Genomic DNA, 24,630 nt, shown 5'->3' with positions numbered 1-24,630 from the left:
CTCCCTCCTCCGAAAGGTCATCCGCTTCCTGCTCCACGGCGGGCGCCGCTTCCACATAATCTGGCATGGGATTGAAGCGCACATGCCCGTTGGGAATATTTTCCTGGTGTTCCACGACATCGACCGAAAAAGAATCCCGACTGAGCTGGGTGGTGGGAACCCCGGTGGCTACCAGTTTCTCCGCGCTGCCGTCGATGGCGGCGGTGCTGCGCTGACTACCGCGACTACTCCGGCTGCCGGAGAAGAGTTTGAAGCGGACTTGCGGGGTGTAGAAGTGCAGGGAGCGGTTACGGGGCGGCGGGGTGGCGGTCACTTCCGACGGGTCGGTGACGGTGCGGCGGCGGGCCAGGAAGAGGCGGGGCGGGAGGGAGGGGGTACTGGATTGGCTCTTGCTGGCTTTGGCGACTTTCAGCTGGTACAGACGCTGGATTTTCATCAGCTATAACGAAGAGAAGAGCAAGCTGCTTAATATATAATAATAATTTCACATCTGCTTAAAATCCACGGAACAGCGAGCCAGTAACCGTAGCATAAATAGGGGAGTATGTTTGACCTCGTGAAAATGTTTTTGCCTTCGACTTTGAGTTTGGGCTCAAGTCTTGCAAGACTCAAGTATAAAAGTGAACCGAATAAAACTTGGCAGACTATTACGCTTCAGGACAGCAGCAAACAAAGCGCCCAGAGGACAGCTTACGTCGAAAAGGAATGGAATAGTCTTGAGTTCTCGAACAAAGCATCACTGGCACTACAAGAAATACGTAACGCGTGTTGGGGAAGAAAGGGTTATCCAAAAGACTTATTTGCCAAAAACCGTTGTACATGTGCTGTACACTGTACTGTAATGACACGTTCAGCGCAGTTTCTTTATTTAAAAAAAGTTAATAACGACAGAGTTATTAACGTTATCGATTAAGCTACGTCGCCGCCATTAATATGCCGCGTCAAAAGGATTTTCTCCTTAACAATAACGAGGATCGCAACTTCAACGCAAGCGACACCGTTGTGTTCACCAGCGACACCGGCAAATGATTGTCTTAATCCAGTCAAATTATCCATTACAAGTGAACAAAATTTGGATGTTTTTAATTTAGAAGAAGAGTTATACGAGTAGAAGAATGTACAGTACGGAGAAGAATGTATGTAGAAAAGTTATACGACAGGATCAAATATAACTTCCATTTTCGATATCGAAGAATTTCAAGTTTATGCTCCGTACAAAAAGCCGATAGAAGTACGAAAGCTGCAGTTACGTTTAATTATTGCACAAAAGAACAACTGCATCCTGGTGCTGCGACAATCTTTAATGTTGCAGTCTTACAGCTACCGCTTGTAAGTCTTGCAATTTAACAACGCAATTTAACAACGCAAATAATTTATTTCGATTCTCGGACAAAGTTCGGACAAGCACCCGTTATCCGAACTTATCCGTAGGCTACGGTGCGTGATTCTTATCCTAATCCGTATCCGAACGGTTCGGATAATTATCCTTTATCCTATCCGAAATTCGGATTCGGATAGGATAAAATCGGATATTCCTATCCGATGCCCATCTCTAATGTACAGGGGGAGCCGGCGAAGTGTGGGCTCAAATGGGTGCTTTTTTAGGCTACAAAATTTCTGGATACTCCCTTAGGCGTATGTCCATAGACAATCAGACGTCAATGCACGTTCGGACGGAACAAACATCCACAACAAATACCAACGCCGTGCCGACAAACTCTCATCCACGTAACAAACATTAACTGACGACGCACGCGATCACCTTCAACTCCGGACTAATCGGCCGCTTACGGTTCCATCCACTTGAAAATTAAAATAACATGCTAAATTTACACACGATCATAAATTATTACATGTCTACGTAAAGGTCAGCGTTTTCCAGTACATATATAATTTGCTTTTTGGTCGTACTGCTGCAACATTGCTTAACGTTTTGCACTATGAGAACAGCAAAGGACACTTGGATCACTGTGAGACAACGTGTTGGCATTCAATGACATCAAGACTTTGATTACAACTGCCAAAATGCAGTTACGCGGAGAAACACCATGAGACTAGACAAAATAAAAACAAAAAAGACTGACAACAAAAACATACGCGTAATTATCGCTTCTGAATTCCTTCCACACTATACTGACATGTAAGGTCATCTCCAGCATTCCGAATTGCATAAACACCGTGTGCGACAGGTAGCGAGTTCAACATCGAAAGATACAAGTATACAACTTAGGAAAACTTATCACAAAGCAACGAAAAACCGGGATCCAGGGAAATTAATCCAGAAAACCGTGCATACGCGTAACACCATACAGACGATTCAACAATTACTGGGACCGCCGTTATTCCTCCCTTCGCCGGTCTCCGGCCCCGGGGTCTCCATGAGCCCCGCCCGCTCATCGGGCTCGGGGGTGGCCGCGAACAGATCCGTATAGGTGGTCATGGTGGGCGACGGGCCAATGGTCGCCAGCTGCGGCGGATGACCGTTGGGCCCGTTGGTCACCACGATGGTGGGCGGGAGGCCCACCCCGTTGGGGGACTGGAGGCTGGCGGCGCGGGCCTTATGACTAGCCCGGCTGCTGCTGCGCCGGCTACGGAACATGGCCCGCATTACCTCCGTGGAGGAGACCAGCGTGGTGCTGCCGGCGCGGCTGCTGGATTTCCGGCGCTGCTCCAGGGTCTGGTCGCGGTCCCGCTCGTACAGGCTGTTCAGGCGGAAACTCTGCGTTTCCGGGTTGCGACGTAGGGCGGCGCGGTAGAATTTCTTCTGGATGGCCATGCGCACCTCCGAGTTGAGGAAGCAGTAGATTAAGGCCACGAAGATACCCTAAATATAAGTGGAATAATAATATACGGACGCGACTAACGATTGTAACACGTCATCTTTGTGACCTAAGTCGACGTTTTGCTGATTTATACTACTTGCTGACCGACAAATAAATAAGCGACAGTTTTGCTTTTCCGTGAACTCGCTGACCGGCGTTCTGTCGAAACGGTTTTCGGAGCTTTTTAGTTGCTCCGCTCAGTACTATCATTATGTACGAATTTGGTCGGTGTCACTCAGAAACCTGTCGGTTATCGATTTACTATTTCAGTAAGTCGTCGGATATAAGTTTTGTTGGGCAGCAAAGAGTTGCCAGCAAATTGTCGGCGTACCAAGCAGCACAAACGACTAGTGGTTTGCGTACCTGAGATCCTTTCAACACGAGATTGACGACAAGGTACGCCTGCGTCAAAAAACTCGATCAGTGGAATTTCTTTGAATCATCAGAATTCTGCAAGTTTACCTTTTCGGCTGGACCCTTATCGCGAGGATTGGCGAAAAAGAGCAGATTCGAAATTCCCAGTAATGGCACGAGGAAGAAAGTTGCCTGTATATTCAACCAATCAGAACTGTATATTCAACCAATCAGAACGAATATTGGCAACAGCACGATGATTGCTTAGCCGTACCTTAATCGCTTTCCGGAGTTGTACGGTTTCCACCGCATTGTTAGCCCGCAGCTTGGTCACCAGGATAATGATGATCAACACGAGAAAAATGAAATTAACCTGCAGAAAATCCGTGTCACACAAGCGCTAAGCGTAAAAGGTCAAGGAATAAAATTACAGTCAGTGCGGCCAAACACGGCCCGGTGATAATCCAGTGGTAGGGCTGGTTGGAGTAGTTCTGCCAGCACGTATTGGCCGTCGGCGGGCGAAAGGGCTGATCGTCCGTGCTGGTTGCGGAGTACGTTAGCACAGTATGGTTCAACGTGGAGATGGTGTGAGTGGAAATCGGGAGGACCGATTCCACGCTGGATGCGTACAGCGCTGCGGTGGCGTCGGGTTCCACGTGCAGCTCTGTCATCAGGGCCCAAATGCTGACCAGTACTAGCGGTATTCCTGAAATGACCATTCGTCTACTTATAAAATCTTCAGCAATGCCAAGCGACACAACCGACCAATCGTATCAGCCGCATACTTACGTACATACTATATATTCGTGTTAAAACTGTACGTACTGTACATTTGTACTTCCATACATCCGTACTCGCAGAAAGAACTTTAATAGAATCGTCTATCGGTGCAGGCTCCAGCATAGCTTAAAATCGTACTCTTCTATTGGTTCACACTTTCTTTCGATCAGAAACTTACTTACGTTAAACAGGTTTTGCGAATACGATTTTAAACGCTTTTCTTTTCACCAGTTCGAAAATCCACAGACCGAAAGCGCAAACACTTCTTCACGGATCTTTACTCGATTATAAACCTACAATGAGGTTCATCCTTACCCCAGCCAATAAAAACATACATCCGAAACGGTGCTTCTTTCCGAAACACCGCCAACGTCAACCGCTGTGACAAGTACAGACCTTCGACGAACGTCCAGAAGATGCTAGCAGGAACGGTAAAGAGTGACAAGAACATAAAGCTTTTGCACAGCCATGCCTGCAAATAAGACCGGACGATTAAGTTACGGTACATAGTGGAAACAGTTTTACAACTTGCCGATCGGTGCAGTGTTTCGTCGCCACTAATCCTTGGTGACAAGATGGTTAACAAGGCGATGGCTTGTAGCATCAGCGCCGCGAAGAGATTCATATGGATCGAGTTGCGACTGCAGTGGAGTGTTCTGCAAAGCGACAACTTGCGCTAATGGAATATATAGGAATTACGTATTTTAATGTATATAAATAATAACTGGTTTGCAATTCAGACAGCGTACTTGAAGTATGCAAAGATGAAGAAGGAAATTGACAGAAGAACCAGGGACGTGATAGCCAGACCGGCAAACACGTAGGTGACAATCTGTTTGGTTTCCTCGTCCATGACTTCACCGGCTCCACCCTGCGCACAGAACCACTCAGTCACCGTATTGAATGTGTGTCCACACAGTGCAAACTATCAACGCAGGTCAATAACATTCTTGTTTAACACTGTCGCAGGAAAAACACACTACGGTGTGTTTTTCCCGAATGACCCGCGCATAATCCAGGATTTTCCCCAAGTATGATGAAGGGTGCTTAGACAATGCGAAGTGAGGACGCCAACCAGACATTGCACTTACATCGAGTAAGCTGTTATTGGAGGACAGATCAAAGGGCCACGTATCCGTTAGCGGGTTGTAGCGGCCCTGTAGATCCGTCATATTCTTGGTGCACTGGTTGACATAGTTATGACAGGCGCTGTAGTTAGTCCGCGCATCCTCCCACACGCCGTATTCCGAGCATTCGCGAAAAGCGTGCAGGGTGCCTGTATCCAAGGTAGCTGCAAAACGGCAAAAACTTCTGCTTTACGCTTTTATGAAAAAAATAATTCCGGATACAAGTGTGTGGTTTATGAGACATATCCGAGATAAATGTCAACCTTTAACGATTTACTCATTCGTCTCAACGAATTTACTAGAAACCTGGTTAGCGGTTCATTATGTCGGGAGACCCAAAATTCGATTGCCTAAAGGTAAATTTCTCTAGTGGTTAGAGGAATTAAATAAACTACAATATGACAGCATGGAGAATTCGTTCAGCTTCATAACATTACACATACTTAGACGTTTCTTGCATTCCGGACATTTTCGCAGTATGGATTCACGTACCGGACTCTACCATTCTCGGCGTTGTTCCACGTAGCAAAAACGTTTTTGAAAATTGGTTACATGATATGTAGTTTTTTACAAACTTGTAGGTACACGAGATTGATGAAAAATTATCAAGTTTCTAATGTGGAACAACGCAGGGATATCGTGTCTCTGGTGTCCGGTACGCGAATCCGTATTGTGAAAGTGTCCGGAATGCGATAAACGTCGAAGTATACAAGTCACAACCAGTCCGATATTTTGGAACAAACACAGTATAACATTTTCGAAATCCTTGTTATGGCAACATAAAGGTCAGCCAGTACGATAACCCGTCGCCAAGCGTTAACGCGCGAGAGGACATCCAATCCGGCGCTACCCGCGGATTGTATCCGGATATGGCACATGTCAGCGCGCGACAGCTGCCCGCTCACTGATGGGCTCTGGCCTGTCTCATCAATTCTCATTTCTAGCCCGGCGCCGCGCTCTCACTGACGACCTTTCCCTTGCCATTGTAAACTAATCTCCCTGGCCATCACAGCTCCTATCTCCTAATCCCCTTTTACAGTGCGCTTCGCCACTCTTAAGTGTGTGTTGGCACAATATCGCAGCACCGGGTATTATTAGACTTTGCCGGGATCGGATGTGTATTGCCTATACGCTTCAAGTGGGCACGGGAAATGTGAACTTACGCAGTAGGCGCTGGCAGGTTGTGAGGATCTCAGCCGGAATGGCCTGGCTGCAGGGCATGGCCGTCAGTTGTCCGGATTTCTGGGCCGGCCAGCTGTAATCACAAGGACAGCATCGCAGATACAGTCAGAGTGAGTGTCACATGTCGGTGGTATTACGAAACGCCTGTCAAACGTGTTGGTACAGCCCACTATTTAGCGCCTGATCGGTAAATGAAGTGCTGTAATTTAATTCGTCCGTTTTTCATTACATGGAGACTGTTTATACGGGTACTATCCTTCTGGCTGAGATGTTACTCATTATGCCGAGAAAAGAAGCGGAATGTATAACATGTTGTGAAGCAACTTATGATCAACAAGACGCAAAGGTTATTTCGTCGCTTAGGATGGTTACGCTTGTATGGAAAGTGTAATAGAAATATTGATTGATTGATGGACGTCATATAACAATTTTTCATTGTGCTGAAAATTAACCTAGAAAACCGGCGCGAAAATCGATCGACCATACGATATCGAACAACGCTAAAATTCAGCAAAAATAACAAAATCCGAATAAAAATATTAGCCACGGCGAATATTTGCAAAGTTGCATTGCAAATAATATACCGTTAAAACTTGAGTAACGTTAAAACGTTTTATCTACCGTTTAAACTTGTTCAGTTACAACGCCTAGAAATCTCATTTTGTAGGGGAAAAATCACATGAAGAAACCGTACGAAAGGTTTTTTATCGCACGTACCAGTTATACCCGTCAAATTTCGGGGGACAGTACGAACCACTCCCGCCGCTGGCTGTCTCGATCGTCAGCCGCGCACTATCCGTCCACGAGTCAATATAGCACCGGTAGCCCTTGCGGACACACTGCGGATCCCAGGCGCCGGCCTCCGCATCCCGACAGTGCTTGTCGGCTTCCACACTGAGTAGTTGCTCCTGCTGACTGCCACCCAGCGTCTCCCACCGCAACCCGTATTCCGTCAGGATACTCTCAATCTCCGGCCATAACTGCATGGTGTGCAGCGACGGTGTACTGGTCAGACCGGCATCATGCGCTGCACCGATCAGCGCGTCCATCGTATGATCCATGGAGACCGTCATCCGATTAGTGCGTACCGGCGAATCGGTGCATAATAATCATTACCGGCAAATCAACTTATGTACAAAGAATTTCGCTTTTTAAAATTCCAGTTTGCGGGATACAACATCCAATAACTGCGTTAATATTCCAGATTTATTCCTGGTAAATTTGATTAAAAGAACAGCATTCCCGAGAAAACCGCGGACTGCGCTGCTTCATGGATTATCCATAGTGAAAATATTGGAGATGTGTCCAATGGGAGAAATAGCGGTTTTCCAATCAAGAAGACATAGTCAAACGAAGGATATCGGCAATATGGATTGATCAGCAGCTGAATTCTATCCCCGGCACATATCGGCGTTCGCGGGTCTGACCGATGAAAAGGTCAAGTGTGTTCACTTTTTCACGTTCGACTCCTGTTAAAGAGGAGAAAGAATACTGGTACGCACTACGCAGCAAAGACTGTGGGTCTGTAATATGCCTGGCTGATAATCAATAAGGATGTTTACACTGGACGCACTATGCGTCTCTTTTCCCTCTCTCGCGCGGAGTGCCGTGGCAGCGAATGAGATGGCTATGGAGAAAAAAAACTATAACTGCTTAATCATACATACATCTAAGCCAACAAACGGCATGGGTCGAGTGGGAAAGACAAAATGACGGTAATTATTTATTGATTCCTCTAGTCGCATCAGCGCCTGTACACCCAGCGACAAAGTCTTTCACTTATACAAAAGGTCACTGGAGCGTATATATATGATGCGATAAAATGGTCGGCAGACTTTTCCCAAACGAATTTAAGGGAACTACAGTTTTCTTGAAAACTCCGGTAATCATATAGTGGAATTAGTAAAGAATCCCAGCCAACCGGAAGAACGTAACGTAATTGTTAGGTTCCATCCAGGTGACAGACTGTTCAACAGCTTCCCAGTCTACTGCACATGAATCTTTAATACACACTCCGTCGCCGATGAAGCGGCGCTCGAGGCACTACATCCAGTACGCGGGCAATAATTAGTGCCAGACAATCGCATGACACAAAGCTCTTCCGGGAGATCATCGCCCTGGATGCTCCCGCGAAACCGGGGGAATACATCAACATAATCCCGGGAAGATACACACATCAATCGGGTTTTTTATCAGGCTATCGTTATAAAAAAAACACGGATTATTCGCTTGTCACGATTGTTGTCGTTAGCACAGAGAGAGGGTTAGCAAACTTCGCTTATCGATCGCAATGATTAGTGTGTGTAATGCGGGCACACAGTGGGAGCAGCAAATTACGGAGCCCGGCGCAAATCCCTCCCGGGATGCCGGTGATTGCATCCCGTGACTCCGCCCCCTGCCGTCGACGCGCAAGTATATACTGCACTGGTCAGACACACTGCCAACGCAAACTTTGCGAATCAGCAGCAACCGGAAGTAGACGAGCACACGTATGACGTCAGCCGGACGCTATTTGCCGGTTTCCGCTATTAGCGAGCGCCCCGGTGTACCCCGTCACCTGTGGACGGTCTCGCAAGGTTAAATGTGTTTACCAACACAATGTGTCGGCGATAATTAAGAAACGTTTCTCTGACGGGCTTCCCTAAAATTAGACTGGCTTTCGGCTTACAGGAAAAGTTATTTATAGACTATCAAGCATTTTGATTTTCCCGGGTTTTGGAATTGCTAACTCCATGCACGGGTATTAGATGAATGTAATTAGATACAAAAAGCAAAGTTCCTGTTTCAACCGCCATAAATTTTTGCATTTTCTTGTCAGCAAAATCAGTTTTCCTAATAATCTGGTATTAGTAAAAACTAAGATTTAATTACTTCTCATATAATAATTTATTATAAATATTAGTCTTTATTTCCAATACTCATGCCTAATTTATGTATTTTGTAAGGGGATTTTTTAACTTATATCTCTAACAAACATTCGTTTTCGTCCTTTTCCTATCCTAAAACAAATTTGTAAAAGCAGTTATTTAACCGAAATCCCGGTTTTTCTGATCGTACGGATATATGTTCACTTGCTCAACTAGGTAAACAGCAGAAAAAAGTGTAACCCGACACTAAATTCCCTGGCGGAAATTGGGGCGGTGGGAGAAGGTCGTCAACGTTAAACAGCGCGCGATCCCGGCCTGCGCGGTCAGCCGGCGTGATTGCAGGCGGCACGGTTCCCAGGCGGCCAACCAACTCTCCAGCGACCGCATCCCAAATTGGCTGGGCGCTGTTAACTGATTACACATCCTACGGTGTATACCCCTACCCGGATACAATGGCGTCACAACGGAGAGTGCCGCTGTTTTTTCCCAAAACGGCAAAATAATCACAACAGCGTCACATGCACGGGTGAGAAATGTTCCTCGCGGGAATTTTCATTTACACATACAGTCAAACGGGATGTGAACTGTTACGCATACTATGAAACATCAACTGGGAAAATGAGTTATAAGGTTGAATAAATTTGGTTAATTTGGTTAAACATATACGAAGTCTCAAAGAAATGTCAAATATATATCAACTACATATGAAGTAAAATATTAAGTATATTTTGTTAAATGGTAAATAAAATTTGCTAAATCCTTACGAGTGTTAAAGAATGTCCAGTATATTGAATAATTTGTAAAATAAAGTATTGGGTAAAATGTATTAAATATCACACAAATTTGGCTAAATACAAAGTAGCTACCACCCACCGCGAAATGATTGTGACTTGAAAAGGGCTTTTTTGCACACAAAACGACAAAGACGCATAATTACGAAGAAAATTTAGTATAATTTGTACGAAACCATTTAATGCTTTATAAATAATAAATAAATAAAATTAATTTATTACACAACATGCTACAGGAGCCGAGGTTATGTGCAGTCGAAATAATAACATCAAAGTAAAAGTGGCAAATACTGCAGTTTATTTGTGAATATCACCGTGACCTTTACCAATTACCGCCACCAGCCGTCGTGTAAACGACGGTTAAAGTGCATCCACGCCATCTGTACATGTTTATCAATATATTACGCATATATTGTTGTGCCATTTCTGCCTGTGAGTGCGCCGGTCGCATCGTTTCCGTCAATGACGGGAAACGGTGGCCGATGCGCGCGTGTCGACTGTGTGTTGGCTTACATTAGCATCGGTTACGCTGAGAGAGAAAGTACCAGTAAGATGATGGAATTTTATGGGAAAATCTATCGGCCCCGTACATATGGCAGCTCGCCGAAAAGACCAGCTGTTATGTAAAGTGCGGGCCCAGCTGATGGGCAGCCAATGCGAAGGAAAGGAGCCGGGAAAACAATTCTCCCGCGCTACATACGGGTTATTGATATTCATCGGCCGGTGTCGATTATCACTGCCTGATCAAACAACTCATACACGCTATTTTTCTTTTTTTCTTACGCTGATGTATTTATCGTCTATTGATCCGGAAAATGCAACGGTAGCTTTATGCAGCCAATTTTTAATATGTGTAATAAATAACAAAATAATAAACACATTACACGAACAGATTGTCCATAAAAAATCAAATCAAATTAAATTTTTATAAAATAGTATCAAATCGAATAACATTCTTTATAGCACAGTTAGTCTTTAAAAAGAAAGGTCGTAGCATAAATTTTATTATTACTTGCAGACATATGTTTTAGTTTCATTAAATACAAATTTTTAGTATAGTAATTGCATTAATGTCTCAATAATGGTATATTTGATGACATTTAACTAAATTAATGAACGTAGAATTTGTGAACTTTAATATTTTCTTATGGATAATTAAAAAATTCAGTTGTAGTTTTTAACAGGCAATTAAAAATACAAACAAGCCAACTAAATCTGCAATAAAATTTCCAAGTGTCTCGGAATACACAGCGTCAAAAACGCCAAGTGCCAAACTGCGACGTATGCGCATTCCTGGAGCGTTTCCAAAAATACACATCACAAGTGCGGTATTAGTAGCTGTCGGTCATGTTACGTTTCTCGCGCGAGTATCGCATTCTGGCGAATTTGTTGTTTTCTTTTTAGCCGAACATTAATCAATACTAATGAATGTTGTCGTTATAAAGACGACTTTACAAATTACTCGCACAACTAATTTTCTATCAATTTTTTATGGCGACTTAATCCGTGGTAATGATAATTTTCATCGACTTATGCTTTTTATAAATTTTTCTGGGAACAGTTTTGTAAGATAAATATTTCCGTTTGAAAATTACACCGGGAATTTCCGCCGACAGATGCATATTGACATTTTCTGCATTCTTGTTACAACTGAATCACGGGCATCCATCCAGGCAGACGTAGCGGTTGATTGAACTTCCGGTTTGTCTTTGGCGTGGTGTATACATATATACCAAAGATAGAAACAGTTGCATCGCTGACGAACGTAAAGCCGCCACGGTCAGCGCCAACGACCAATGCACAGTAACACAAATTATGTATATACGCCGGTACCAGTACGTCTATAAACAATGCACTGTACTGATACAGCGGATGCAGTGACACGTGATGGCGATTGGACATGACAGCCTAATCATCCTGCTCCCCATCGCATCCAGCTGACAAAACTCTGATTGCTTAGCCCCGAATTGGGGATGGCTGGCGAGGGCAGTGCGCGCGCCTTAACATAATATTCAAATAAACACACTTTGAGCCAAATCACGGCTGACGTGGGTATGGCTGGCTGGGCTGCGACAAGCAATTAACGTATGGAAATTCACGGCTAATTCGACCGGCAACCGGATTGATTTACCACCCGGTCGGTATTGGTAAGGGCTGCCAAATTAAATACATTAGCTCTACTTTTTTTATAGGGACGATGCTTTTAAGCGGGCAAAACATTTTTCTTCCCCGCCGCTGTGACTCGGTGTCTGTGACCAATGCAGAGCATATGCGAATAACGAATTACTGCATTTTGGCGTGGATTTTTGCTGTCATTAAAAAGGCGATATATTGACGATGCAAATTCGTTCTGGAAGTTCAGTGTCTAAGAAAATACTGTATTTACGTATATTTAAAAAACACTTTGCCTATTAAACAAACTAGAAAATACTGTGATTATTTAAAACATTAAAAAAACCTGTCCATAAAAATACGAAAACATTTATGTGCATGTATAAAAAATGTAAAACATCCACAGACCACAAACAATCTATTTAATGATGATACTATTAACAATCGCCGTAAACTCTCCGAAAAATTATTAATCACATCAGAATTTTTACCAGACGCGGTGCATATCAAAAATTCCAAGCCTATAAAAAACTAAAAAAATTATTATATTTATAAAAAAACAAGAAAAATTTACAAAATATAAAAATTACCACATCCAAGAGAAATGAAGTAAATAATATTACGACTGGTAATCGCCGGAAACTGATTTAACAGTATATATATGCTGACCGATTCCACTAAAAACACAACAAAACAAATTAGTTCTCAACATCCGCCGGCATTGTCACCGGCTTTATGCGGGATGCCGGGCCAAGGACGCGCTTGAGCCGGGTGACGACTCGAGCGACGATCGTCAGGGAGAAGAAAAACCCATCCAGCTGAAAATGAACTGCATGCTAATCCCATTTGTGGCATCGTCGCCACTGAAGTGTGCACTGCACTGTGTATACGACTGTCCTTCAGGCTTAAGATCGCGCGGCTAATCAGGGGAACATTAAATATTATGCCGATGCCCATCTTATCGGGACCGGAAATACGTGTATGATGCCCGAGACACTAGTGTCTTCCGCGAGACACTAGTGTCTTCCGCGCGCTGTCCCGCTACTTCAGCATATCGTAGTGTATATATGGGTGCGAGCGTTGCGGCTGAGCACTCTCGGCCAGTCTAAATTAGGCACCACCGAGGCGCCCCCACTTCAACGCGACAGATTGCCGATTCCGTTTTCTTGCTGAGCTAGCGGTGAGGCGCTTTTTGACGATCTACGCACACTGCCAACCGGCATGGACTGGACGATACATTTCCCGGAAGAACATCGCTCCCTATGTTTTATTCAAATAGTTTAACCGGAAACGTTTGCCCTTTGAATAATTAATAAATATCGAAAATTTTGGAAATGCTAAAAGCCGGAATTATTTTTGGTTTTCTTGGAAATGTTTTTGTACTGAATGCAGTGTTGAAATGATTTTAAACAGCTCCAGAATAAATTTTAACACATTCAAAATAAAGGAAAAATGTTTTGCAACGTAAAAAGATATAAAAAACTGAAGTTTATGTATATATTTAATTAAAATCACAGTGCTAGTACAAACTAAGTAGAACGTTATTACTTTGTTAATCCGTATTTGTAAAATACTTTTGCGACAAAAAGTTGCGGTATGTTATCGTGGACAAATTTCCGGTAAATTTACAAAGTGTGCTCTTTATAAAAAACGCTGCTTCCAATCTGTGCGGATGATTGCCGGGCTTCCGCAAATATTTACCCAATAATCCCGCACCGCGACGACATTAGCCGCCGACAAAAAGCCAGCAGCAATCTGTCTAATGGGAGTAATGAAACGTTTTTGTCCCATCACGCTCATAAACACCATGTACACGATAAGTACACCCCGTACACCATAAACAACAAATGCATATATACGCGCCTGACAACGCCGTACTGCGTGACGGGAGTCTATTAAGACAACTGGCAACATTGGGAGCTATAAATACAGAAAGGCCGGCAATCAAACGGCAATTACATAACTGCCGCGATTGCCCATAAAACTACAGACATTTCAACAAGTGTGTTATATATTCTGTATATATATTGCATCGCGGTAGACAGTATGATGGAGTGGGCTAATTTATGCCGATCGACTACATAATTACCCGGGCGCATCAATCTTCCCCGTTCCTGACATGTATCGTCTTATCGTGAAGGATTCGGTTTTATATTGGATTTTTTCTCGGGGGCTGATTGGATGCTGGGAGATGAAAAAAGTGGTTGAGCAAATCTTAACGAACACATTCGGGGCCTATTGACTTTGTTGGCCGGGGTATAAGAATGTTGACCGAAGGCGGATAACGGGAGCTGACAAGCGGGGAGCGGGATTGATTGGAATTAAATGTTGGACGCTGTGTATGTGTGTGTGTGCAGCCGAGTATCATCTTGAAAGACAACATTGTATACCAAACTCTTCTCATGCATAACAAACATATATACGCCGGATGAATAATGCTAATCGCTGACCGACGTTCCCCTCCTTTAGACGATTACTGCGCAGCCGCTATTACAACTCCGTCGAAGATACGCCTTATTTTAAGGAGGAAACTCTGCTATCTATGCTATACAAAGTAATATGTTTTATAAGAAAACCACAGCAGCGTTACAAAACTTTCAGCGTAAATTCAGCGTAATTTTATATATAAAAAATAAGGTTATGTTAAGATTATGTAACTTGTGTCGCAGTTATCGACGTTTTCCCTTTAGATTAATATGACACAACCGGTATTATAACTCCGTCGAAGATACGCAAATTTTAAAAAAAGGAATACTTCTATCTGCATCACAGACATAATACGCTACAACTGAAATACCACAACAATTTGTAACAAGATTTCGCTGATTTCGCTGCGTTTTTTATGTACTCTTATGTAACCTTTGCTGCTGTTTCTTGCGCATGCTCAAATCACAGATCGACAGGCAGACAGTGACCGGCAAATACTTCAATAAATCTCTGACTTCCGATAATTTTTGATTGAGTCCAATACAGGCATATACGTCGACCAATCTTGGTTATTCTTCCTGAACTTCTAATATTCTACCGGCAATTTAACGGGATGATCGCATCTAGATCCGATGCGGCGATATATTGAACAATCAATGTACTTTTATCGCAGTCCGGACACTTTCACACTACGAATTCGTGTATTGCACTCCCAAGAGAGGAAATTCTCTGCGTTAGAAAAGTTGATAATTGTCTATTAATCTCGTGTACAAACTTGTATAAAACAATAATTATCACGCAATCAATTTTTGAAGAGTTTTTGCCCCGTGGCACCACGCGAAGAGTAGCGTGTCTCTGGTATCCTGTACGCGAACCCATATTATGAAAAATGTCCGGAATGCAAAAAAACCGTCAACGTTTGCCAGAAAAATCGGTCGGATTCAGACCGTTTCGGCTTCCCTAACACGTTTTTGTTTGCTCACTGTTGTCACGACACTTATCAGTCGATCATCAGTTAGCATGTTGACCAACATTTACATAATGACCCCCGCATGAAAATCGTTATATACTGGTTAGCTATACAGCGATCATTAACTTACGTTGTTCCCGAGCGTCCAGTCACGTATACACCAAATCCGCCGTTACACTATCGCAACAGCCAAACAATACCACCCATCAATACGTATTCATTAGTCCATGTGGAGGATACACCGGGGCATCCCGGTGATTATCATTTATCCCCGACCGGCATCGATAATATTATCGCATCACGGCAGACTACACGCTTACACACTGTGCGTTCAGCGCGTGGTTTTTTTTCTCGCACTTACACGCTGCCAATATACACACAACTGGCGTTAAGAGAGAGCTACTTGACATTTTCTTCATCCTGGCACAGATGGCCCGGGCACCAACGGAAAACTGCTTACACGCTCGTATTCCGCTCTATGTGGAAGCGTTATACGCAGCGCCCATTGCTGCTGTCTGGCACTTGTCAGAAAACACTCCCCGGTTGCATGAGCGCAGATCGCCGGGAGTTCGTTTTGCCGGGTGGGACGGCGTACGTACGTGTACAAAAAGCTGGCATTTAAAAATTTTTGTGTTATTATAATTTTCATGAAGGTCGCGGTTGAACATACGTTGCGCCACACAGATATTATTCCCCCACCAAACAATACAAGAAGTCGCAAGCTATCTGTCGAAGTTTAAAAAAGTTCTAACGTTTCAGAAAAAAATTATATAATTTTTTTAAATTACGTAATTTTATATTTATATTGTAGTACAGATATACATGAACTTAAATTACGGTTTTTTTCTTTTATTTTAACAGTCATTTTTGGGATTTTTAAATTTAAAGGACTCGAATTTTTATACTGATCAAAATAGTTTTTTGACAGCGATTTTCGGTAGAAGTACCCCTTTTCAATAATCGTTACCAAAAAAATAACTAGACAAGTATTCATAAAATACCAAATGTATCGTTGTACGAAATACTGATTTTTTTAAACTTAAAACTGTAATACTTTAGCTTCTTCATAAAATATGATTTTGTCATAAATAAATTATTACAAATTATAATGAAGGAAAAAGCTAGAACGAAAAACATCGAGCTGATAACCACTTAATTATGTACAACCACCAAACACTTCGCTGTATTTATATACACACTTCATATAATGTTCAACTAGTTTTTATGGTCACAGATTCACAACCATAACCTTCCCGTAAAATGCTTATGCATTCACGCCAAATCAACCGGCGAATCGAGCATGAACAGCATCAATTGGCATAAAGCGTCATTCTAGACTCCAAAACATAGTCAAGATGCTCCACGCAATGTACAATACAGCACGCCAATTTGCGTGCCACGACAGCGTCCGTCGATATTCCGGGAAAATAAGTGCCAGCCGCGGGGCCGGGTCAATGTTGACACGGGTGTTTGTTGGTCTCAAAAAGCCGAGCGTGTGCAGCTGTACGCACCTAACAGGAAACGCCAACTGTGCTCGTCCACCGGATGCCTGATGATGCTCCATACAATGTACTCTTATAGATAAAATGTATGCACATTATATATATAGTATTTGTTGAAATGAGTCGTTCACCGGATGTTTAATGATACATAATAAATTTTAAACTTATGTACAAAACATGTAATATATACATACAACTATGTGCAATATATGTAAATATATGTACTATATACCCGTTTTACATATATAGCATATAATTATATGCATTGTACATTATATCTATATATAATGTACGTATAATAGGTGTGCTGTTTGTGTGAAACATGGCGTCCACTGGATGTCTAATGGATGCTTCATACATTATACTCACATAATATATGAAATGTATATACACAAACATATAAGGCATTTGTACGCAGCAGAACCCGGCGTCTTCGACATGGCCCACTTGCCAACCGGGACCATCTCGTAAAGGCCAATTGATTCCACGCTAAGCGGGCCCCAATAGGCACTCACATTGGTTCCGCGCGCGCTGCCCTGAATGCGTTTTCTTCCCATTGATTGTTCCCGGGGACAATCAGCTGGGCCTAGGAGTGCGCTTGTGTGCGATGGAAGGCAGTGTGCACTACAGAGAAGCGGTATTGTTGGTGTATACAGTGGCGGGTTGTAAAGTGATAGTCGGTCATTTTGTTGGCCATATCCAATTGGAAGCTGATTACAATAAAAATGGCGCGTGATAAGGACACGCGACCAATGTGACTGCGTAGGTTGTTGCCTCGGTAAAATTAATGTCTTTCTAAATGGGAAAATTTAGCGAAAGCGGCGAAAAAATAATTTTTGTACTGAAAAACTGATATCAGGCGTACTCTAAATAGTAATAATAGACATGCAGATACATCATATAAATAACTGTGTGGAGTATTTGAATCTTTTCTCCAAAATTATTTAAAAAAGATAAAATACAGGTAGGCTGTAGGCAGCTTCTGGATTATAGCGTGTTGAAAGTGAGCTTTAACGAAAAAATAATATTATTCGGCATTTTCATAGTGATTAGTATTTGTTCATTGAGTAGTTTAACTGTTACAGTATTTATTGTTGTATTTAAAATTCCGCATATGTACGTGTGGCGTTAATCAACTGCTACAGATAATCAGAAATGTCGGTCTAATCTGCCAAGCGGACAATATGATAAAGACACAATATCACTTGTCCCCGTTAACCCAGCACGACTTCGCACGACGCAACAAACTTTTCCGCGAAGTGAGCGAGAAATAAAACTTTAAATTTCCGTCACCCTGTATCCAAATTCGGCATAGCGCGGAGCCGGGTCCCGCTGTGCCACATCATGATCCAATAAATCAATGCACTTTTCATCTACATAATACTGTGTATATTGCGCTGCACTATATAGTGCCGCGTGTGTTGATGGGGGAAATTGAAGAGCGGAAGTGCGTAACCTGGCCAATTGGGAGCACAGCGCCGGGATGCAGTATAATGAAACACTCGGTCGGCAGGGGGTCACGGCTAGTAATTGGCCCCACAGCCCGGCGTATAATATTGTACAGGTCCCGGTGCGACCGGGAGCTGCTAAATGACTAATGGCACTCGCGCGCGCTAACACTTTTTCCCTCCTTTCCGCTTGTGAGAGCTAATCATATATATACACAATTGTTGGCCTAATAGCCAGTGCCACTGACAAATCACGATGCCGGTCAATAACAGACTCGCTGCAGTTTATTCATCTCAGTAATAAAATTAATTATTATTTGTTGCCGGTTTATACTTCTTCTGGGCACTTGACAGAAAACATACTGTAAATTTGTAAATCGATTTATACAGGCACTGTTTGTAAACGATAGATTTTTTGCGCATCTTGTAATACGTATGATTACACACAGCAAACAAAACATAAAGACTTAATTGATATAGAATATTATAATATTTTTCTGCGGCCAGTAGTGCAAGGAAATATTTTTACCTTTGATGCAAAATACAGCAATGTTAATACTGATCCATTTAAATACATATTTGTTAAGGCGCGCCACGTGCATGAAATTTTGCTTAACAGTAAAAAGCCGGCGAGATTATTAATGGACTGTAATTCATGCAAACGCTTGTTAAGGCGGCCATGTAAATATGAACGCAAATCAAATTTTACTGGTACCCTATTTTTATATAAGAGTTATTGCAGTGACAAAATTAAAAGTTGTACGAGTACTTACCTAAAAAAATTCAGTGCCACGATAAATATTATCCAAAGATTGTGATATATAACACACGAAATCGCGATTCAATATCCGGAGAAGAAAAAAACAAAAATCGTGATATACTCCCGTAAAAGTCCAAGATTGTCCACGCGCACATTATATGGTCGTTTCATGCCGTATATTGTGTATAATTTTGTCGGCAACTTTAAATGTATCATTGCTGTTGTAGCAGCAGAAAAAGTTTGCAACAACAGCTCGGACAGTGTGAATTTTGTCGTATTAGCATTTCAGGTGGTTAACGGTATTCATACACATCCACGACAATATTTTCGCTGCAGTCCTACATCAACACACAAATAAGTAATCCATTGAAACTACGAAGGATACATGAATACAGTCGGAGGAACGCGCGACTGATAAGAAAACCTGCGGTAATGCAGTTACTTATACGAGCCCGGCAAATAATGGTGTTCGATACAATGTGCCACTGGAATGGTGTTCGTGTACGAGGCGGTACCGGTTGTGTATAAAAGGGCTCCACGCGGAACACCCGTTTTATATGCACCGGGCCCGTGTTGTCGCTGACAGGAGCGATAAGACTGCAACAATATTCCGTATACACAGTTTGCCGCGTGCACGCCGGTCGTTCACGTTCGCCGATTCATGTTGTGCGTCGTTAAAAGAGACCATTAAATTCTCATTTGCTTTTATTGCTTGTCTTAGCGGTGATGCTGTTTTTTTTGGGAGGCGAAGAGATTCTTGCTGATTAAACCGTAATACGTTTTAAGCAATAGGACCTTAATAAAATCTGAAGTGATCCGGACGGATTAGGTACTATTTTTATTTCGAATACGCAACGAATCGTTATTTTGTAACAGAAAAATGTAACAGAAAATGACAGAAAAAAAAAGAAAAGAAAAATGTAATCGTAAAATGTAACAGAAATTTTCAGATTTCCTGATCAAATATCAATAAATTTTAAATAATAAGATCTTAATGAAATCTAGTAAAATCTTCGGAAGTAAGTTATTAAGTCTCTGACGGACGACAAAATTAACCTTAACTTATACAGAAAGTAGAAAACGATATATGCATTGTACATGTATATCTTATACAAAGTATGTAAAACTCAAAGAAAAACAACTTCGGAAATGTGTTTTAAAAAATTTTCTATGCCGTACTAAAAAAAATAAAATTTATATTGAACTGGATGAAGCACAGTAAACATAACTGCTATATAAATTTTTAGTGCTTACAAACCCGGCAGTTGTGTAGTTTTGCTGATTGAATATTTTACACGCTACTCAAACTGCCGGTGAATATTTTACCTATTTACACGGGTATCCAGTTTCTTCGGCTAATATTGGGTAAGCCTGCTAAAGAGTCATATAGACACATTTTGCATCGTCTTATCATTGGCATATTGGCAACAGCCAGCGCAGTAGCCGGCTATTCACCGTATGAGTTGATCTAATCAAAGCACAAAGTAATCGGATTGTAAAAAGGGACACTTGAACTGATAATGGGAAAGCAGCGCGCACGGTGTGGCAATGTGCTGACACGGTGTTTGTATCCGGGGCCATTCGACGCTCTACATCGTTTCCGTTTACCATCCAAACCGAATTCTGTCCAGCCAGCAGAATTTTCAGGTGCAATCAACTGTTGTCGTGTGCGTATTAATATACATTGCCGCCGACACCGGCATAAAATACAGTATATCACAGATTTTTCACCCATTGACGCTACATTCCGCCGCAATTCCTTTTGACACGCATACTCATCGACCGGGTGATTTAGTCGGCTGATTGTTTCTGTGATTTTAAATGTATCCTTCGACATCGGTGTCTGCGGTTTTACTTACATTTCAAACACGACCCTTTAATTATGTATATCTGTTTACATGTAAACTTGTTCATTTATTTTTCAGAATTTATAGATTTTCTTTTTCGATGTCACTGCTTCGGCACAGAGTATGTACAGTACAGTACATGTACAGTACTATGTACGACTCTACACAGTTACTTTCATTTAATGATATTTTCCATAAATATTTTCTATTTATACAGTTTCACATAAAACTGCTTTTCGAATCTACTTTATTCTACTGTGTATCTGAGTCTCTGACTATCTGTAGTCAAGGAACATCATGCTAAATAAGTGTCCAATTCAGCAATCTCTTTTAATCCATCACCAATTAAACGAAAGGTCATGAGATAAGCAACTTTGCTCCTTTGGACATTATACAAACGCAACTTCTTGATAGACACCATTAATTCAGTATATGACTGTATCCAGATTCAGATCTATATTGCCACGAATGGGATACACCAGAGCCGGCAAACCAGAAAAGACTGACCAAAACCAATATTATATTCTGAAAGCCTGTAGTCGAAAACCCGGCCAGATAGTATTCATTTCTTTCAAAACCTCTCCCGTTTCGAACGCCAAAGCGGAAGAATTTTGACTACCTTCACCAAATGAATGCGCCCAAATTATTACAATAATAATTATCGTCGTGGTGTTTTTAACGAGGCAGTGTTACCACGTAAACCAACTAAAATACAGTTAAAAAATCTAAGTATTTTCCACTAATTAAAATATCAGAATGAATTTATTAGCAGACCGTTATTACGACAAAGAACGACTACATAACTAACGTTGTCATCGAGAAAAATTTCTAAATAAGTGCCAGCCGAGCAGCTATCGCTACACTATCTCTACTGCGATCGTCTGTTCAATCAGTGATAGACCGAACTACCGCAACTGTTCACTGCGCAAACCCGTTAGTTCAGCGAGTGACTATATTCTGGTTAAAATATTCTAGTTAAAATAGCCCACTATATTCTAGTTAAAATAGCCCGATAAGCCAGTGAGTGACCGAATTGCCACTACTTGTATGGATAGCTATGTGAGCAGTTGACCGAGCTTCCATTACTGTCCGATGCACAAAGCCCGGTGGGTGAGCGGGTGACCGAGCTACCAGTGCAGTCCGGCGCAGAAAGCCCGTCAGGTAAACGAGTGACCGAGTTACCACTACTGTCCGTGCACAGAGCTAGCCCGGGAGGTGAGCGGGTGACCGAGCTGTCACTACTGTCCAGCGTACAAAGCCCTTTAGGGAGCGCGTGACCTAGTTACCACTGCGGTCCGTGCACAGAGCCGAGTGACCGAGCTGTCATTACTGTACAGTGCACATGAGTGACCGAACTACGAGTCCACCACTGTAGTCCAGTTGACAGAGCCAACAGGTACGAATAAAAACGATTAAAACAGAAACAGCCTCGGCTTTGCCTCCGCGAATCGACCACCCGTAGACCACAAGAAACGCAGAGGCGAAGCCGAGGTGACCGAGCTACCACTACTATCTCGTGCACAAAGCCCGCTCGGTAAACGAGTGCAAAGAACCCGGTAGGTGAGCGGGTGACCGAGCTACCACTGCTGTCCGGCGCAGAAAGCCCGTTTAAACGAGTGACCGAGTTACCACTTCTGTCCGTGCACAGAGCCCGGGAGGGGAGCGGGTGACCGCGCTGTCACTACCAACCGCTGCAGAGAGCCCGGTAGGTGAGCGGGCGACCGAGATATCACTAACGTTTAGGGTACAGAGCCCGTTTAATAGGGAACGAGTGACTTACTACTGTGCAGTGTGCAAGGCCCTTTAGGGAACGAGTGACCGAGCTACCACTACTGTCCGGCGAACAGAACCGGTTAGGTAAGCAAGTAATCGAGGTACCACTACTGACCGGATGTACACTTTTGGGCACACACCACTTTCCAGTGAGAAGAGCCAGTGAAGTGACGAGTCACCCAACTACTCGTAGTGATCCAGTGCACTGTCACTGGTTCGAATTTATACCTTATAGACTGATACAGTATTTCGGCTTTTTTTCGGGTCTAGGGAAGATCGTAAAAATTATCTGTATGTACAGCGAAAGGTAATGCTTTCAAGGTTGAAAGGATCATTAACTGATTTTCATATAAAATTCGTGTTTGCCCTATTGCATTTTCCGATCATGTTTCGACGAAATATAGATGTTATTCTAATAAATATTCATTCAAATTGAAATTAAATGGCCACGGACCACAAGAAACGCGGAGGCGAAGCCGAGGCTGTTTCTTGTACCATATATTTGCCGGGTGACCTCTCAACATTGTCAATCCTGCTGTCAAACATGCACATGTTTGTGTTTTGCGAGGTAGGTGCAGAAGGACGCTATCCATAAATACGTACGTAGTTTTTGTAAAAAATATATAACGGCTGGTCGTCGGCTACGATTTGTTAAGAAATACAAAATATGGTCATATTTTTCGGCCGGAAACATCAATCATAATTTTGTTAACGAACCATTCATTAACGGTTGGGTCCGGTTGCACCCAGCACTCGACCACCATTGGCTGATCACGAATGGCCAGCCACTCGATGGCTAATAGAGTTATCTGGCACGGAATGTTTTCGGCATCGGTTGGCCATCGGCACTGGTACGACAGCTTGTCGGCCAACAGCCCGTTTGGAGGTGCAGTTTCCGTACCGAAAGATGTACGTAAATAATCCGCCATCCCGTGTTTCTTGGGAACAACCATGAATTTCCCGTCCGCTTTCCAAATAAAGTTCGGATATCGATCGCACTCGCACTGGTATGCCGTGGTGCAGGTGAAAGAAATGAATGAACGCTCGCGGAACTGAGTTGTTGGTACCTTGGATACGGTAATATCGCCCTTAAAGACTTCTTTCGCCGAGCGTAATTTCCCCACGAGCTCCCATCGCCTCACAACATACAAGCTACCGTTGTGCCTATACTGCATACAATGCACGCTGCCGCTAGCGTCTGCGGTCATGTTGTGGGAGAGCATAGTATTACCGTGCAGACGTATCGTTTAATTCAATTTTAATCTCAAATTTGCGTGAGCTGCAGCACCGGATCAAAACACCGAGGCGGTGAGCAGGCGACGGGCAGCGCTGGCAGTACTTTGTTCAGTGTGACTGCTGCCAAATTACGTGCAAATTTTAAATATTCGAAAATTTATAACTTTGTGTATTCTTTAGTAAAAATTGTATCCATAGGCTTGAAAAATACATAATAATATAAACTTTTTGACAGTATGAATGCAATCTTTTTATTTCGATTGCAAAGTAAAGATACCATTTCTCCGCATTTACCATACTCCTCTATGGCAAACCCGGTGCTGGCTTTTATCCATTTTCTCATAGAGGACTATGTTAAATGCGGAGAGTCCTATCGTTACTTTGCGATCGAAATAAAAGAATTGCATTCATACTGTCAAAAAGTTTATATTATTATGTATTTTTCAAGCCTATGGATACAATTTTTACTAAAGAATACACAAAGTTATAAATTTTCGAATATTTAAAATTTGCACGTAATTTGGCAGCAGTCACACTGAACAAAGTACTGCCAGCGCTGCCCGTCGCCTGCTCACCGCCTCGGTGTTTTGATCCGGTGCTGCAGCTCACGCAAATTTGAGATTAAAGTTGAA

The 24,630-nt window shown here is 42.7% G+C and overlaps 1 protein-coding gene across 2 annotated transcripts; it reads right to left on the bottom strand.

Annotated features, from left to right (window-relative positions):
- Positions 1-1,910: 1,910 nt before the first annotated feature.
- LOC129599838 (corticotropin-releasing factor receptor 2-like) lies at positions 1,911-19,638 on the bottom strand. 2 transcript variants are annotated; one of them, XM_055498168.1, is made up of 12 exons: positions 19,156-19,638; positions 6,983-7,734; positions 6,247-6,338; positions 5,048-5,247; positions 4,706-4,827; positions 4,489-4,612; positions 4,272-4,428; positions 3,608-3,882; positions 3,451-3,549; positions 3,285-3,368; positions 3,186-3,224; positions 1,911-2,824 (listed from the first exon to the last, which is right to left on the bottom strand). In XM_055498168.1, exons 2-12 carry the CDS (start codon positions 7,336-7,338, stop codon positions 2,318-2,320), a joined length of 2,055 nt encoding a protein of 684 aa, XP_055354143.1. In that variant the 5' UTR covers positions 7,339-7,734; positions 19,156-19,638; the 3' UTR covers positions 1,911-2,317. The 2 variants fall into 2 exon arrangements, with proteins under 2 accessions (XP_055354143.1, XP_055354141.1); XM_055498166.1 differs by lacking the exon at positions 19,156-19,638 and adding an exon at positions 15,563-15,892.
- Positions 19,639-24,630: the final 4,992 nt, after the last annotated feature.

This window comes from Paramacrobiotus metropolitanus, unplaced genomic scaffold (genome assembly GCF_019649055.1).
Source record: "Paramacrobiotus metropolitanus isolate TYO unplaced genomic scaffold, Prichtersi_v1.0 Parri_scaffold0000156, whole genome shotgun sequence".
Classification (NCBI taxonomy): Eukaryota; Metazoa; Tardigrada; class Eutardigrada; order Parachela; family Macrobiotidae; genus Paramacrobiotus; species Paramacrobiotus metropolitanus.
Note: the sequence above shows the minus strand (reverse complement) of the source record. Positions and strands in the feature narration are given on the sequence as shown.